The sequence below is a fragment of the Macaca nemestrina genome, chromosome 4 (genome assembly GCF_043159975.1).
Source record: "Macaca nemestrina isolate mMacNem1 chromosome 4, mMacNem.hap1, whole genome shotgun sequence".
NCBI lineage: Eukaryota > Metazoa > Chordata > Mammalia > Primates > Cercopithecidae > Macaca > Macaca nemestrina.
This window is the reverse complement of record NC_092128.1, coordinates 86,059,998-86,074,155: the sequence shown is the minus strand read 5'-3', so window position 1 is coordinate 86,074,155 and position 14,158 is coordinate 86,059,998. Positions and strand designations below refer to the sequence as shown.

General features: G+C 33.0%; 1 protein-coding gene across 7 annotated transcripts in view; it reads left to right on the top strand.

Annotated features, from left to right (window-relative positions):
• The window catches only part of LOC105475614 (alkylglycerol monooxygenase), a 423,463-nt gene that overhangs the window by 252,810 nt on the left and 156,495 nt on the right, over nucleotides 1-14,158 (top strand). For 3 of the 7 annotated variants that reach the window (XM_011731039.2, XM_011731038.2, XM_011731033.2), the window contains one exon: nucleotides 1,753-10,308. The exons of the other annotated variants lie outside the window; for them this stretch is intronic. In XM_011731039.2, coding sequence (XP_011729341.2) covers nucleotides 1,753-1,860 — 108 coding nt within the window. In that variant the 3' untranslated portion in view covers nucleotides 1,861-10,308. Of the gene's footprint in view, nucleotides 1-1,752; nucleotides 10,309-14,158 lie in introns of those variants that run through there. 7 annotated transcript variants of the gene reach the window in all.

Sequence of the window (14,158 nt, the reverse complement as noted above, 5' to 3'; positions counted from 1 at the left end):
TAAAAAATATGCAAATTTATAACAAATTGTTTATATTCAGAGAGCAACCAAGGATTTGGATGGGTGGTGCTTGTGTGAGGAGTAAAAGTCTGAATGTTAAGGGATAAACATACAGGATAAGCAGAATTTACTCCATTCTGAAATTATAGAACAGACGTACTTTAAATAAAGAAATGACATAAATAGATTTGCTCTTTTGGACATGTTTCCTGGCAGCCTGTGGGTAATGGATGGAAAACTGAAGGGGTGCAGTGAGGACCAGCAAGCCTGGAGGCATTGAAGCTTGTGGGGAAATTCCAGGTACTTAGAAAGTGGGGAGAGAATAGAGTTAGGTCAAATCATTAGGCATTAGGAACTAATAGCATTGACTTGAGAGAGACATAAAATAAAAACTCCATCACACTTGTTTACTGATTGGTCAGAGGTGCGATATGAAGAAGGGATGGGTCTTATTTAGTCTTGTAAATTTCTGAATTGGTGAGTCCATATTTGCACTGAGATGGAAACCCAAGAAAAGGCAAGGATCTGAAAGGAGAGATACTGAGTTTATTTGTGGGCATGTTTATTGTGAGATATCCATATCTCAGTTGCAAATCTGTAACTCAGGAAAATAGGTGAGAGCGGAAGGTGTAAATTTGCATGTCAGTTTGAAGATAGTAATTGAAACTACATACATAGAAGCAATCACCTTGGGAAATGTTTTATTGTTCCTTGCTTTAATACAATTATATGATTAGGTAATTATAATGTCATTCCTATAGGCTTCATAAGAAAAAAAATCTAGTATACTTTAATGATTTATTTCAGAACATCCTCATTAGTTTTAAAATAAATCAGTTAGAGTCCTGTTCTTTTAGAGTTTAATTGATTAGCCCATCTAAATAGAGATGTTTTATTCACCACTGGCACTGTCACTTTTAGGATAAATATTTTGAACTGTATTTATAAGTAATGGTAAATGCCTATTTTAACTTTTTACCATGTGATAAAATTGGTGATTCAAGGTTTCTTCCAAATAGATGGGCTTGGCTTGAAGACACGTCATGTTAAACAAGAATTCCCACATTTTATGGCCACAGAGCAGTCTGTCGTAAGGGAATATAAATTATATCTTTACCTCTCACAAGACTGTTAAGAACTAGATAACTAGACTGGATAATAAGATATTATAATATATGGATGTCATCATCATTACTAGTAGATTTGTCCTATTAGTGATGGGTGAATTGCAAAATTACAAATGGAAACTTATTTTTTGGAATCACTTTATAATTATTTCATTTTTGAATAATTTTAAGTGTAGACATTTGTAAACTTTTTGATATTAAAATTCACCAAAATTCAGTATACTTTAATGATTTTTTATTTCTCATGATTGTAATGTATGCATTTAATATTGCAAACTATTTTATACAAAGAAAGAGTTCATTACCTCTGTTATGATGATTACAACTTATTATAATAATATTTTATACACTAACTGTATAAATTATGTTTCTCCAACAGCCCTTTCCAATGTGGCATACTTAGCATAATAAAATAGAAATCTTAGTTTAGGGACATATTCCTCAGCCTATAAGAACTAGTACAATCTACAATAGTAGGTGAAAATTTAAATTGTGCTAATTCTAAACATTAAAATCTAACTATTTGAAGCATTAACAATCCTTAATAGTGTCATAAATCATATTAACTTTTTAGCAAGGTAACACAAATTGCCATATTTTGTGATGTGTTTTTTTTTTTACACAGTCATATTCTGTTATAAGTGAAATTGGGCTCCAGGCCAAGGAGAAATTTGGAGAACTTTTAAGTTTGAGAGACTGTCTCATAGCTGGAAACCACCCCAAAGTGGATTGATCGCAGAAGAATGTGTTTCCTATTATCCAGTTCTCTACCAAACTATTTTTTTGTAGCTTGAAAATAATAAAGATTTCATAAGCCCCAAGAGGTCTTTTTTGATCCATGAATGAAGTTACCCTGGATTCATATAACAAAAATCTGACTTCCTTTCAGCCATTGAAATTCAAAACCCTTCCATTTATTAGTATGAAATAAAAAAATCCTTCAAAAAATGTCAAAACGTTGCATTTAATGAAGTCAATGTCAGTGCATGCCACAGTTTTGATTCCACTTAAGATGAGTACAATATGATGTGAAAGGAAATGTAAAGTGAGTAATGGCAGTCAGCTAATTAAAGTAGATATTGAAGGATGCAATCAGTTTAGCCTTGAAATTATTCTTTAAAGTTTTTCTTAATCAAAAGATATACTTTTTAAAGTCATCACAAAATTTATTTTACTCATATTTAAATGTTTAGAATTTATGAATTACCAGAAAAAATAAGATATTTGATTTTTTGGTTGCTTTAAAATTTTGTTACCTGGAATTTTAAAATGAAATCAATCTTTAAAAAAAGATTTGTTCTTCTAGTTTGTTCATGTACCCATAGTGCCATTTTACTCATGATTCATTATACATTCTTAATGCCTTTCTGGAGGAAAAAACAAGTACAGTTCACAGAATCTTCTGTATGATTTCTCTAGAATTATAGTCTTCATTTATATTGACACAGTAGAAACGGAGTTGCTTATATAACTATAGTAACCTAATAAATTAGTTGCGTGTCTACAGTAAAATCCAGATCTTCTTTACAAATTCTATATCAGATATATAGCCAAATCATATAAATATATATAGGATTGTAATTTTGAAGTAATTTCCCTCACAGTAAAATTGGAAATTGTTATTCATATTTTGTATAACCATTTGACTCACAGGAAGTAACTACAAAAAACACAAGTTTTAAAAACTGGCACAATCACTCATTTTGCCAGGTGAAAAGAAATTGATGCAACATGTTGAACTTTGATCATTCATGTTTCACCAGTGAACCCAGATGCACGGAAAATACTTTACTCAAATTGCTCACAATAAGTGCCAATCCTCATTTTTCCATATCAAGGAGAGATGGGGATATGGAAAAATATATAAAATTGGCAGATAATCTTCAAATCTTATTTTAGGCAATACTTTTCACTTCCTGTCCTATCAAACTTTTTTTTTTTTAACCAGACTGCCTAACAAGGTTGCCTTCTCCTTGCCCCTGCCTGCCCTCTGGTGGAGAGCAGCAGGATGGTAAAAGGAAAATAAGGAGAAAATCCATGATGAGATGAATAAGTCCTTAAGATAGGTGCAACCACAAGTTACTGGATAATCACTTCTAGTAACACTTTTATTTATATATTTCAAATATAACTACATATGCTTAATATTAAATTTGGTTTTAACTACTAAATGTCAACTAGCTCATCCTACTTTGAGACAGCAGGAAGGAAACCCTGGGGGAAGGGGGAAGCAAGAGAAAATTGTTATCCAGTGTGCTCTCCAAGATTTAACTAAAGCATTTGTTAGAGTTGACTTTCTTCTTAAACATTTTGTGTTACTGAAATAATATAATAATGCCTCAGATTTTCATGAGAATATATGATGGTGGGCTAGAGGAAGGCTTATCATTTTCCAGTTCTGTATTTTTTAGTTGACTATTTACTAGTAATTTCCTCTCCATTCATGCTGAGAACATCCTATAAAATAAAAGTGTCAGTTTCTTTGAGTTCATTGGACTATTGACAAATCATGGCCCTATGAAGTTTGAATCAGGGACTTTTGAAATAGATATACCAAACCCTTGACTCATAACGAAAACCGAATAAATAAGATTTTTATTATAAATAATCTGACAAACCCAAATATTTCCATTTTATCTTCCCTATATTTCTGTAATAAAACTGATGGAACAAACCCCAAATCATCACCATTTAGTAATAACAAAATTGAAAACTCAAAAATGCTCAGTTTTCTTTATACCAACAGATTTGAGATTGTACCCCAAATTTCTGTCCTGGTTTGGCCTTGAATTTCAATTCAATTCTTCCCTTCCACAGCTGTTTGCTGGGTACGCTGTTATTTAAATAATGGGGCTCTGTGGAGAAGACCTCAAGGGAGTTTGAGGGGATAGAGAGAGCTGGAGAAGAGAAAGGGATAAAAGAGTATTTAAAAGATGAAACAAATGTTATGAGTTTATGTAGGTCAAGACATTTAAAGTTAACTTTCATTTGTATTGTAATGGGGGAATTTTTTGACTATTAATGTTTTGAGCAGAGAGCCCACTTATTTCATAGAATTAAAAATTAAGAGGATACCGTCAAGCATTGGATAAAGGCATTGATGTGGTCTTGTTATATGTAAAAGAACTGAAAGTTGAACTAACACAAGTTTATATTTTAGACTTGGGCCTCTAGGAGTTCATGGAAAATAGTATGGGATATTTTGAGCTATTAAAGATATACCCACAGGCCTATTGTCGTCCAGACCTATATCATGATTTTAACAAGTATAAGAGATTATCAGAGAAAGAATTGATCCTCACAATTAAACACAGCAACAAGAATATATGTGTATGTGTTGTGTGTGGGAGTAAGCATACAGGAGTATACTGCATGTATTTCTTTGTATCTTTCTTTTCTACCAAACATTTCTAAAGGCAGGGCTAACTTAATATTTCATTTTTCCATAGCTTGTATCAAGTTCCCCATGCTCCACTTTCTTCTTCTGCTTTTCAACACCTTCATATCCCTCACATTCTTTTATGGCAGAGCACAACTCTCTCACTTTTTCTAACAAGAAACACACATTGCAGTTAAACAGCCGAGGTCATCCCCATGCTCGCGTCACAGGTCAAGCAAGATCACTTACATTTTTTAGGGGGTCACTTCTTCTCACTGGGTGGGATATGACCTTTTTCCTGTTTCTAGAAAAGAAACCACCCCAGATGTTCACCACCCCTTCTCTCTCGCGCTCTTTTTTGTTTCCATTCTCTTCCTTGTTTGATGCCAAACACACACTTGGACATTCATCTTGCTAGTATTTTCCTACTATGTTAAAAAAGATTGATCTGTATTTTTACCTAATGTATCTTAAATACAAAAAATAAGCCAAAAATACTCACAGAAAATCTGACATTTAATTACACTTTAGGGGATAGATACTATTTTATAATTTGAATGTACCATTTGGAAAACTTCTTGGTATTTTTAGCATATTATAAAGTCATTATTAAGATACATTTCTCTCTGCATCTGTGCTGCCATCTTAATATCATCTGTGGGCTGCACTTTTTTTTTTCAAAACCATCTGCATTTTGAGCTGTCTTTTGAGAAATAGCTGTAAGAATACAATTAATTATATTCTCCCTGTGTGGATTGTTCCTCCTGGGTTTTCACTGACCATCCCAGACGTTCAGCTTTCGAGATCCTTCAGATTTACTCCCTGAATACAACCAAGTTTGCAGTGGTTCTGTACTGATTACAAATATATAGATACTTTTCCTGACTTTATTTTGACAAACATAGTCAAGATGTAATGCCTGCAGAAATTATTACTATCAATAACAATTTTATGGCTTCAGTCCTATCTTCTTTATGAAGCTCAACTCTAGTTGACTGGTCCATGACATACATGAATTGAACACATACTGTATGCCAGCTACTGTACCATATGATGGAGGTACAGCAGTGAACAAAACAAAACAAAACAAAGCCAAACCAAACCAAACCGCTTCTCTTCATGGAGCTTACAGTCTAGTGAAAATAGTCTTTAAATTGAAAACAGCTAATATATTAGAAAATAAATACCCGCTTTGTAAAAAGTACTGCGCTAAAAGCTCTATTTCAGTCTCCTTAATTTATGCATTTTTTAAATTCTCATTTTCAAAGATTTTAATCTTTAAGTAACATTTGCATTTTCATTTCTCTTATTATATTTTGAAGTTTGTTCTTATTAAGTTCTAGAGTTAGAACAAAATAATAAATTTTGAAATAAGAAAATCTGGTGGAAATCCCGTATACTTTTTGTTGCCACACCAACTTTATTATACCCCAACTTTATTCATACCCTGTTAAAAATCCATAACCAGTATAATTTTTGAAAAAAGTTCATGGTCTAATTTTTGGTTAGAAGATTAATTCTGTAAATTAAAATCACATTTCTCTTGATATGACACATTTTTTCCCAAAGAATGTTTTTTTTCATTTCAGAGGTAAAAAATATTTGAAGACCAGACTAATAGTTTATCTTAAAGAGAAATTCTCAAATTCTATACTTAAAATTCTAATAAGTATCAATTAATTCATTGACTCGAAAGGATGATTAATATTTTGATTGTGAATTATAAAATAAAATAAAATGCTAGCAAAAACAGGCAAACTCGTATGTACCCAAGAGTTTTATCAAATCTCATTATATTATATCCACTTAATATATTTTAAGTAAATAAAACATTATGAAAAAGTTGAGGAGCTCTCTTTACATACTCTCCAGTGATACTACTTCCCTTCTTTCAGCACCAGAAGTAACTTCAGGCAGGATGACATCTTGACTTTCATGAGCCTTAGGCACTTTTGCCTTCTTGAGCCCATTTCTATATAATAAAAAATTATATTATACAACTGTTAAAAAATTTAACCATAAAAATATTATATTATGCAACCGTGTTTACAAAAAGATGGATGTAATTCAGATTGGTTTCATTGTTATATATCCAATATTATTATAGTCATTTTTTCTTCTGGTTTTAAAAGAAATGAAAATTAAAATATTTCCATTATCCTCTAAAAGTATCGTGGACCCTCAGCACTGTGACTCTTGTTCCCAGTGGATAACTCAGCCCTGAATTCAACTCTTAGCATTCCTTTGCTTTTGCTTGTATATTCATCTGTATAAATTGTTAAATTACCACTTATTGTATTGGTTTTAGAAAATGTATTGAGAACTAGTTGCATAATTTTGGTTGGTTTTTTAAAAAACAAGCAAACAGTATTTGCCTTTATTTTGAGAACATATTCAGCATTTGCTTTCTTTTTTCTGTTTTCTTTCTTCCTTCCTTCTTTTCTTCCTTCCTTCCTTCCTTCTTTCCTTCCTTCCTTCCTTCCTTTCTTTTTTGAAAGAGAATCTCTCTCTGTCTCCCAGGCTGCAGTGCAGTGGCGTGATCTTGGCTCACTGCAACCTCTGCTTTCTGGGTTCAAGTGATTCTTCTGCCACAGCCTCCCGAACTGCTGGGATTACAGGCATGTGCCACCATACCTGACTAATTTTTGTATTTTTAGTAGAGAGGGAGTTTCAGCATGTTGGCCAGTCTGGTCTCAGAACTCCTGACCTGAAGTAATCCACCTGCCTCAGCCTCCAAAAGTGTGGGATTACAGGCACGAGCCACCACGCCCAGCCAGCATTTGCTTTTAAATTAGTATCAATAACACTTTTAATTTCACCCACAAACACACACAATCACTGAAATAACATAAATATAGAAAATATTTCTTAAATGTATGATTGTTTTCTGGAGCATAAAAAGGTGTTGGCTTGTGTCCTCCAGTGGAAAATTCCTCTGTGTATATGTGTGTGTCTATTTAAGAGAGAGACAGATAGATTCAGCTGATTCCTTAGTGTTGCTTGTAATATACAGCAAATTTACACTAAAATGTTGGCATGTTTGGAGATTAATCCCTGGAAAAAAGTACATTTTGCCACGGAGAGAGTGTGTGCTGTTGTTTGGCTTTAGAGTTCAGTGCTATAATTTGTGTCATTTTTTTTGGACAAGCAATACTACAGAATGTCATCCACACCTTTAAGATTTGCTAATTTCCTCCAGGAGTTTTGCTCTTTCTCATGCCAGTTAATGGTAGAAAAATAGCTTCTTCCATTCATCAGATGAGGTAATGCTCTGTTACTATTCACATTTGAATGTAGTATGAGTGTTGTATTTAAATGATACTAGCAAGAAGAAAAATTACTGCTTTCTTTTGAAGATTATTTCTGTGCTTTCACTCTTTAAGGATTTTAAAATAACTGTAGCAAGCATTTTCTTGAATTTTTTTTCAGTTTTCTTCACCTTTATTAAGTAACAATGAATGTGTCAGCCACTTATTCAAGACTTTGAAAATGTCAATACAACTATGATAATCTAATCCCATAATGTAGCTGCTATGTCTAAGAGTATGCTTTGATGTTCAACATTTGCAAATTTGGTTAAGCTCCCAAACCATCAATCTCGACTCTATGTTTGTTGGTGAAAGACACTAACCAATTTTGCTATTGTGAACTTTACTGTAGTAGACCTACTTGCTAGCAACTAAACATAATCAGCACTTCCCTCACTGCACTTTAATTTTTTCCCTTCTATCTGATATTTCTAACTTGATCTCTTGGGTATCTCTTTGTTCCAATCCTAGCTGTCTTTCCAAGTCTTAACTCAAATGCTATAGACTCCTTAAAATCTTCCTTATTTTCTTTCCATTACTTCCACCTCTATTTTTCCTCCATTCTTCCACCCTATCAAGATGGAAATATTTTTCTCTTCTCGAATTCCATGCTTTGGTCACTTTCTATTTAATGGTATTCACAGCTTTCTTCCCTATGTAACTATTTGCCCATATAAGTCTCTTCTTTACATGTTCTTGTCTGCTAAGTAAGAAGAAAGGATATATATTTTTTTCTTTCAGAGTCTTGCTCTGTCTCCCAGGCTGGAGTGCAGTGGCTTGATCTCAGCTCACTAAAACCTCCACCTCCTGGGTTCAAGCAATTCTCCTGCCTGAGCCTCCCGAGTAGCTGGAACTACAGGTGTGTGCCACCATGACCAGCTAATATCTTTTGTATTTTAATAGTGACTGGGTTTCACCGTGTTGCCCAGGCTGCTCTAGATCTCCTGAGCTCAGGCAATCTGCCCACCTCGGCCTCTCAAAGGGCTAGGATTATAGGCAAGAACCACTGTGCCTGGCCGTATAACACATACTTCCAATCCATCAAACACAGCATTAGCACTTAGTGAACGCTCATGTGAGAAATGGATACCAGTCGTTAGTACTCACAGATTAGGTGCTGAGATAGAGTTGAGTAATTTACTACATATCTTCTCTCAAGGTGTTCAGAGAGTCTGCTCGGGGACACAAAGAAAAAACAAATTATGGCAAACCACTCTTGCCAGTATTACATAAGTATAAACAGTGAGCACAGGTCCGAGAAAAAGACCTAAATATTTTGGGCAATGCACTTTACTTTCATCGAAGCAATAACCTTTATATTATATTGTTATTACATTATCATATTTATTATACAGATGAGATAACTGATGCATAGTGAGGTTAATTTGCTTAGAGTAAATAACTCCTGTGTAGCAAAAATACACTTTGAATCTTAGGTCTAGTTAACCTTAAAAGATGCATGAGAAGAAAAATCCAACTACTGGGGTGTTGATGAAGGAGTGGCTAGAGATCAATTTCAAAAAGAGGTTACACTTGTGCTGAGTCTTGAAAGATGCTTAGTAATCACAAAGTAACGAGACCTGGGGGACAATAAGGAGAACAGACATGAAGTGTGAAATATCAAGGGGAGTTAAGTAAATGAAAATAGTTTACTGTGAGTGAGACAAAGAGTGATGAATTAGAGAGGTGGACAATAAGAAGGTCAGAAGAGACATTATACTAAAACAGTTGTATTCCAAATCAGTAATAATGTATTTCAGACAGAAGAATAGAATGGTCATTGTTACTTTATTAGATTGGAGGCAGGTATGACAATTAAGAGGCTATAGCTTAAAATTACTGAGTGGCTTGATACAGAAAAACATAGACTGGGCGTGGTGGCTCATGCCTGTAATTCCAGCCCTTTGAGAGGCTGAGACTGGTGAATTGTTTGAGCCCAGGGGTTCAAGACCAGTCTGGGCAACATGGAGAAAACCAGTCCCTTCAAAAAATACAAAAATAATCTGGGCATGTTGGCACACACCTGTAGTCTGTAGTCCCAGCTGCTTGGGAGGCTTAGGTGGGAGGAGTACCTGAGGCCTGGAGGTCAAGGCTGCAGCAAGCCATGATTGTGCCACTGCACTTCAACCTTGATGACAGAGTGAGACGCTGTCTCAAAAACAAACAAACAAACACACACAGACACACAAACGAAAAATCATAAAAGAGGTATGAGATAATTAGAGGATAAAGTTGATCACACTGGTTGAGTGATTGAAGTGGTTTGAAGGCTAATTATTAAGAGGGGAGAAAGCTGATTTAGTAGAGTAGACAATATAGTTAAATTTATGTGTTGAGCTAATTAAATATTCTTACTGTATTTTATATCACATTAATACCATTATAAGGAAACTTGATATTTTATACCAGTATGATGCTTGTTATACACAAGTAGTCTATGTGTTTCTCAGTTTTAAAGATATGCTCTTCAAAACACAGAGGACATCAATTTGTATGGCTCATGTTACTGACTTATCTAGAATTAAAGTATTGCCTTTAGAAGGGAATGTTCTTACAAATGGACTAAAACATCTCCTTTGAACATTGAATTCAACATTCTTTGTAAGAAGAAATATTTAACCAATAAGAATAGCCTCCCTGGCTATTTGGATTTTATGTTAGTTCAATATCTATTATTTATTCTTTATACAAACCTCATTCACTCATGTTTGCCTACTTTCCAATCAACTCATTAAATGCATATACTTCTCTTTCCATACATGACAATGATTTCATGGAAATATTCTTAGAGTAAATACATTCATAATTGTTTGAAAACCTTTAACAGGGTAATGATCAAAGTTTCCCAGGAAGGGTTACGCCAGTTAGATATTTCTCTTTCCCCAGGAAAAGGATTATGCTAGTTAGATATTTTTATTTTGCTAATTTTTATATCTTATTCTCAACTTCGTGGCCAAATGCAACACTAACTTGTCTATGATTTACTCTGTAGTAAATCAAGAAAGAGTTGAACTTTTTCTTTCAAAAGCTGCATGTTTTGGCAAGCACTCAGAAGTCATTCGATGCTGAAAACTTACCAGTGTGCAGTTATAGCCCCATTTTCTGTGATGATATTTGACTTGAAAAAAGTCCATTTAAATTTTTATTCCATAATGCCAATAACTACAATAGTAAAGTGTAGCACCACCTAGGATTTATATACTCTTGTCCTTTAGAAGTATTAAAATTATTTTCCATTTTCACTGCTCTACATTTTTTACAGTCCTATGTCAGTAGGGTTGGTCTTTGATGGTAGATTCGGGGGATTTCATACTTATGCTATCTTTCATACTGAAATTAAAACAGCTAAGGAAGGGTAACTGGTGATAAGTTAATTGGAATTCTCTTTAGGTCAGTTCAGCAGGTATTTGTTGAGCAAATATTTTCTTTCTCTGCACTGATTAGGGGTGTGTGTGTGTGAGAGAGAGAGAGAGAGAGAGAGAGACAGAGAGAGAGATGGCTAGGTGGTATGAGAAATGTGTGTGTGTGTGTGAGAGAGAGAGAGAGAGAGAGAGAGAGAGAGAGACGGCTAGGTGGTATGAGAAAAAGAGATATAAATAACCATGATATCATACAAGGTAGTGTATAAATTCACATTCAAAGTACATTTGAGAAAAGGAAAAAGAGATTTATTCCAACTGAAGGATCCTAGGAAGGCTATGATGATGTGTAAAAATGGAAGAAAGAACCACAAAACACTAGTTTTGGCTTCTTTAAGACTCAAGGACAAACTTCAGCTTAGCTAAATTTGTAGTTGTGTTACTGCAGCAAGTTATTTGGTCTTCCTGAACACCAGTTTCCTAATTTGGAAAAGAGAAATAAAGTACCTACATTGTGGTTTGGGGTAGAGAGAGACTCTCAGAATTTACATTTGTTAAGTGTCTCCACTAGTTATTTCTTAATTATGTCCTTTTTATAATGTGTTTATATTGCTGTTATTATTATGCTTATTATTACAAATGTTATGTATACTATTAAAGAGGATAAAAACCATGATGTAAACCATGAGGAAGACTTTATTTAAGAAGGAGGTGAAAAAAGAGTGGCTGTCTTCACTTGAAAAGGATGGCACTGTGAGCAAGGGAATTTAGCTGTGGCAGTACAGGGCATCTGAACCTCAACTATGGTGCACAGGGAAGAAACTATTAATATCAAGCTCTAGTTGGAAAAATTCCATGTAGTTAGACAAATGAGTAAGGCACTTGTCTTATATCCTCCCCTATGTTCCCACTCTGGAACTTGTAATTTGGTCAGATAAACTTGGGGCTTGTAGGATAACATGAAAATTTTGTAAAAGTCTATCTTTTCAGAGAGTGGTCCTCTATCTCTGACATTAGCTAAAGAGTTACTCTTTTTAGGCATAATGTAGAGTGGAACTGTATTGGTTGAGAAGTTAAACTTGGTGATTGTATAGTCCCATTCACTAGAAAAGTCTGTAATTCTAGAAAAAAAAGACTAACATCTTAAGTCAGATTATTTCTATATATTTTACTTTCTGAAATATTTTTGTTTTGCTTGTAAACGTTTCTATATGTAAACATAATTGAAGAAAATTTTATATACAACAAAATTATCTGATTTTTGTTTTTATTTTCCATGTATTTATAGGTTTTGCAGGCATAATTTTTAATGACCACAAAAAATATGTGTATAAGGATGGCATTGAGCTCTGTGTAAATATTGGTGGACATTCAGGTTTCCCAATTCCAAATTTGTTTCCACATTTTGACTGTTAAAAATAAAACTAGGTTGAGCATTGCATTTCTTAAAAGCTATTTCTATAATTCTATTTACTTCAGTTAAGTTTCTAGAATTGGAATTCCTGAGTGAAGGGTTATGAACATTAAGAATTCTGATAAATATACCACTTTGCTTTTGGAAAGAATTATAACATTATACATGTTCATGAATGATGATTACTCATTAACTTTATTTCCAAAACATTTATGTATTATTTAAATCAAAATTATACTATTAATACTGAGGATTAAATTTTAGGTTACATTGTAATTCTCCAACTATTTATTTGTTCATTGGAAGCTACAGTCTGCCTCCTCCCGCTATCACCCACATTTCTTCTATCTTTCTCTGCATTATTTTTCTCCATAGCAATTATTGTATTCTAATATATTAAACCACACTTTGTCATCTTCTTTAATGTCCATCTGTCCTGCTTAAGGGCACTAATTATTGTTTATTTGCTGCCCTTTCTTCAGATTTAGAACAGTGCTTTGCTTACTTTATAGTTTGTGCTCAATAAATATTTTTTGAAGAAATAAACAGATAAATTTCTCTTTGTAGGCTTTTTTAGTCCATTAATTCTTAAAGGAGTATATATTTTCTTAATATGAATGAGGGCGGTATGCAACAAATATACAAATCATTTCTCTGTTTTATGTTCTAAAATATTTTCCTACTTTGTTGTGTGGCTATTAATTTTATATTTATATGTATATTTCAATATGGATGTTTTAAATATTTAAATAACTGTTCTTCTTTTCTTTTGCAATTATAATTATGTTCATAGTTTTAAAAATGAGAAATCTATCTCTTATTATTGAGGTATTTAAAAATATATATTTGGTTCCCTATTAGATTTTAGTTTCTTCCATAATTTTAATTATTATTTTATTATTTTATTTAGGCATTACCTAGGTTTATGATGTGGAAGTTAAAATTATGTTTTCATACTCATTGTTAAAGTATCATTTTTCGATAAATTTCATGACTTTCCAATTGTTTATGTTTGCTCTATAATGTATTAAATTATCATAAGCAGCCATATTACTTTCCATTTGTCAGATATTCTATTGATCAGAATAAATCTCTAGATACACTTTAGAATATTTTAATAAGTCTCAAACATTTCTTAATTATGTTTAGATAGGAACAGTTTTCATCTTCCAAATAAATACACAAACACTTGACACCTTTAAAGCAATCAGCCTTCCCCTCGCCTCAAATTATGTTTATCTTAAATTATTCACAATTTCAGGAAAATATTTTGTAGTATTAAGACCTTTAAAAATACATGTCACACATTTTTTTTTTTTAGTTTTTCCTATTCAGTTTGTATTTTTGTTGTTGAAATTGAGATTTTATTGTATTTTATAATTTGAAATTATCGGTATGTTAAATATTATTCTACATTTATGTTGTTCTGCAATTTATTAACCAATTTACTCTCTTGCTTTTCTGTGTTTATTTCTCATTTCTGTTTCATGTCTTCTATTGTACTTTTAAGGACCTCCAGAAATATTAGAAGATATATTGCTTTCAATTTTAATGGAATATTTCTAGCATGT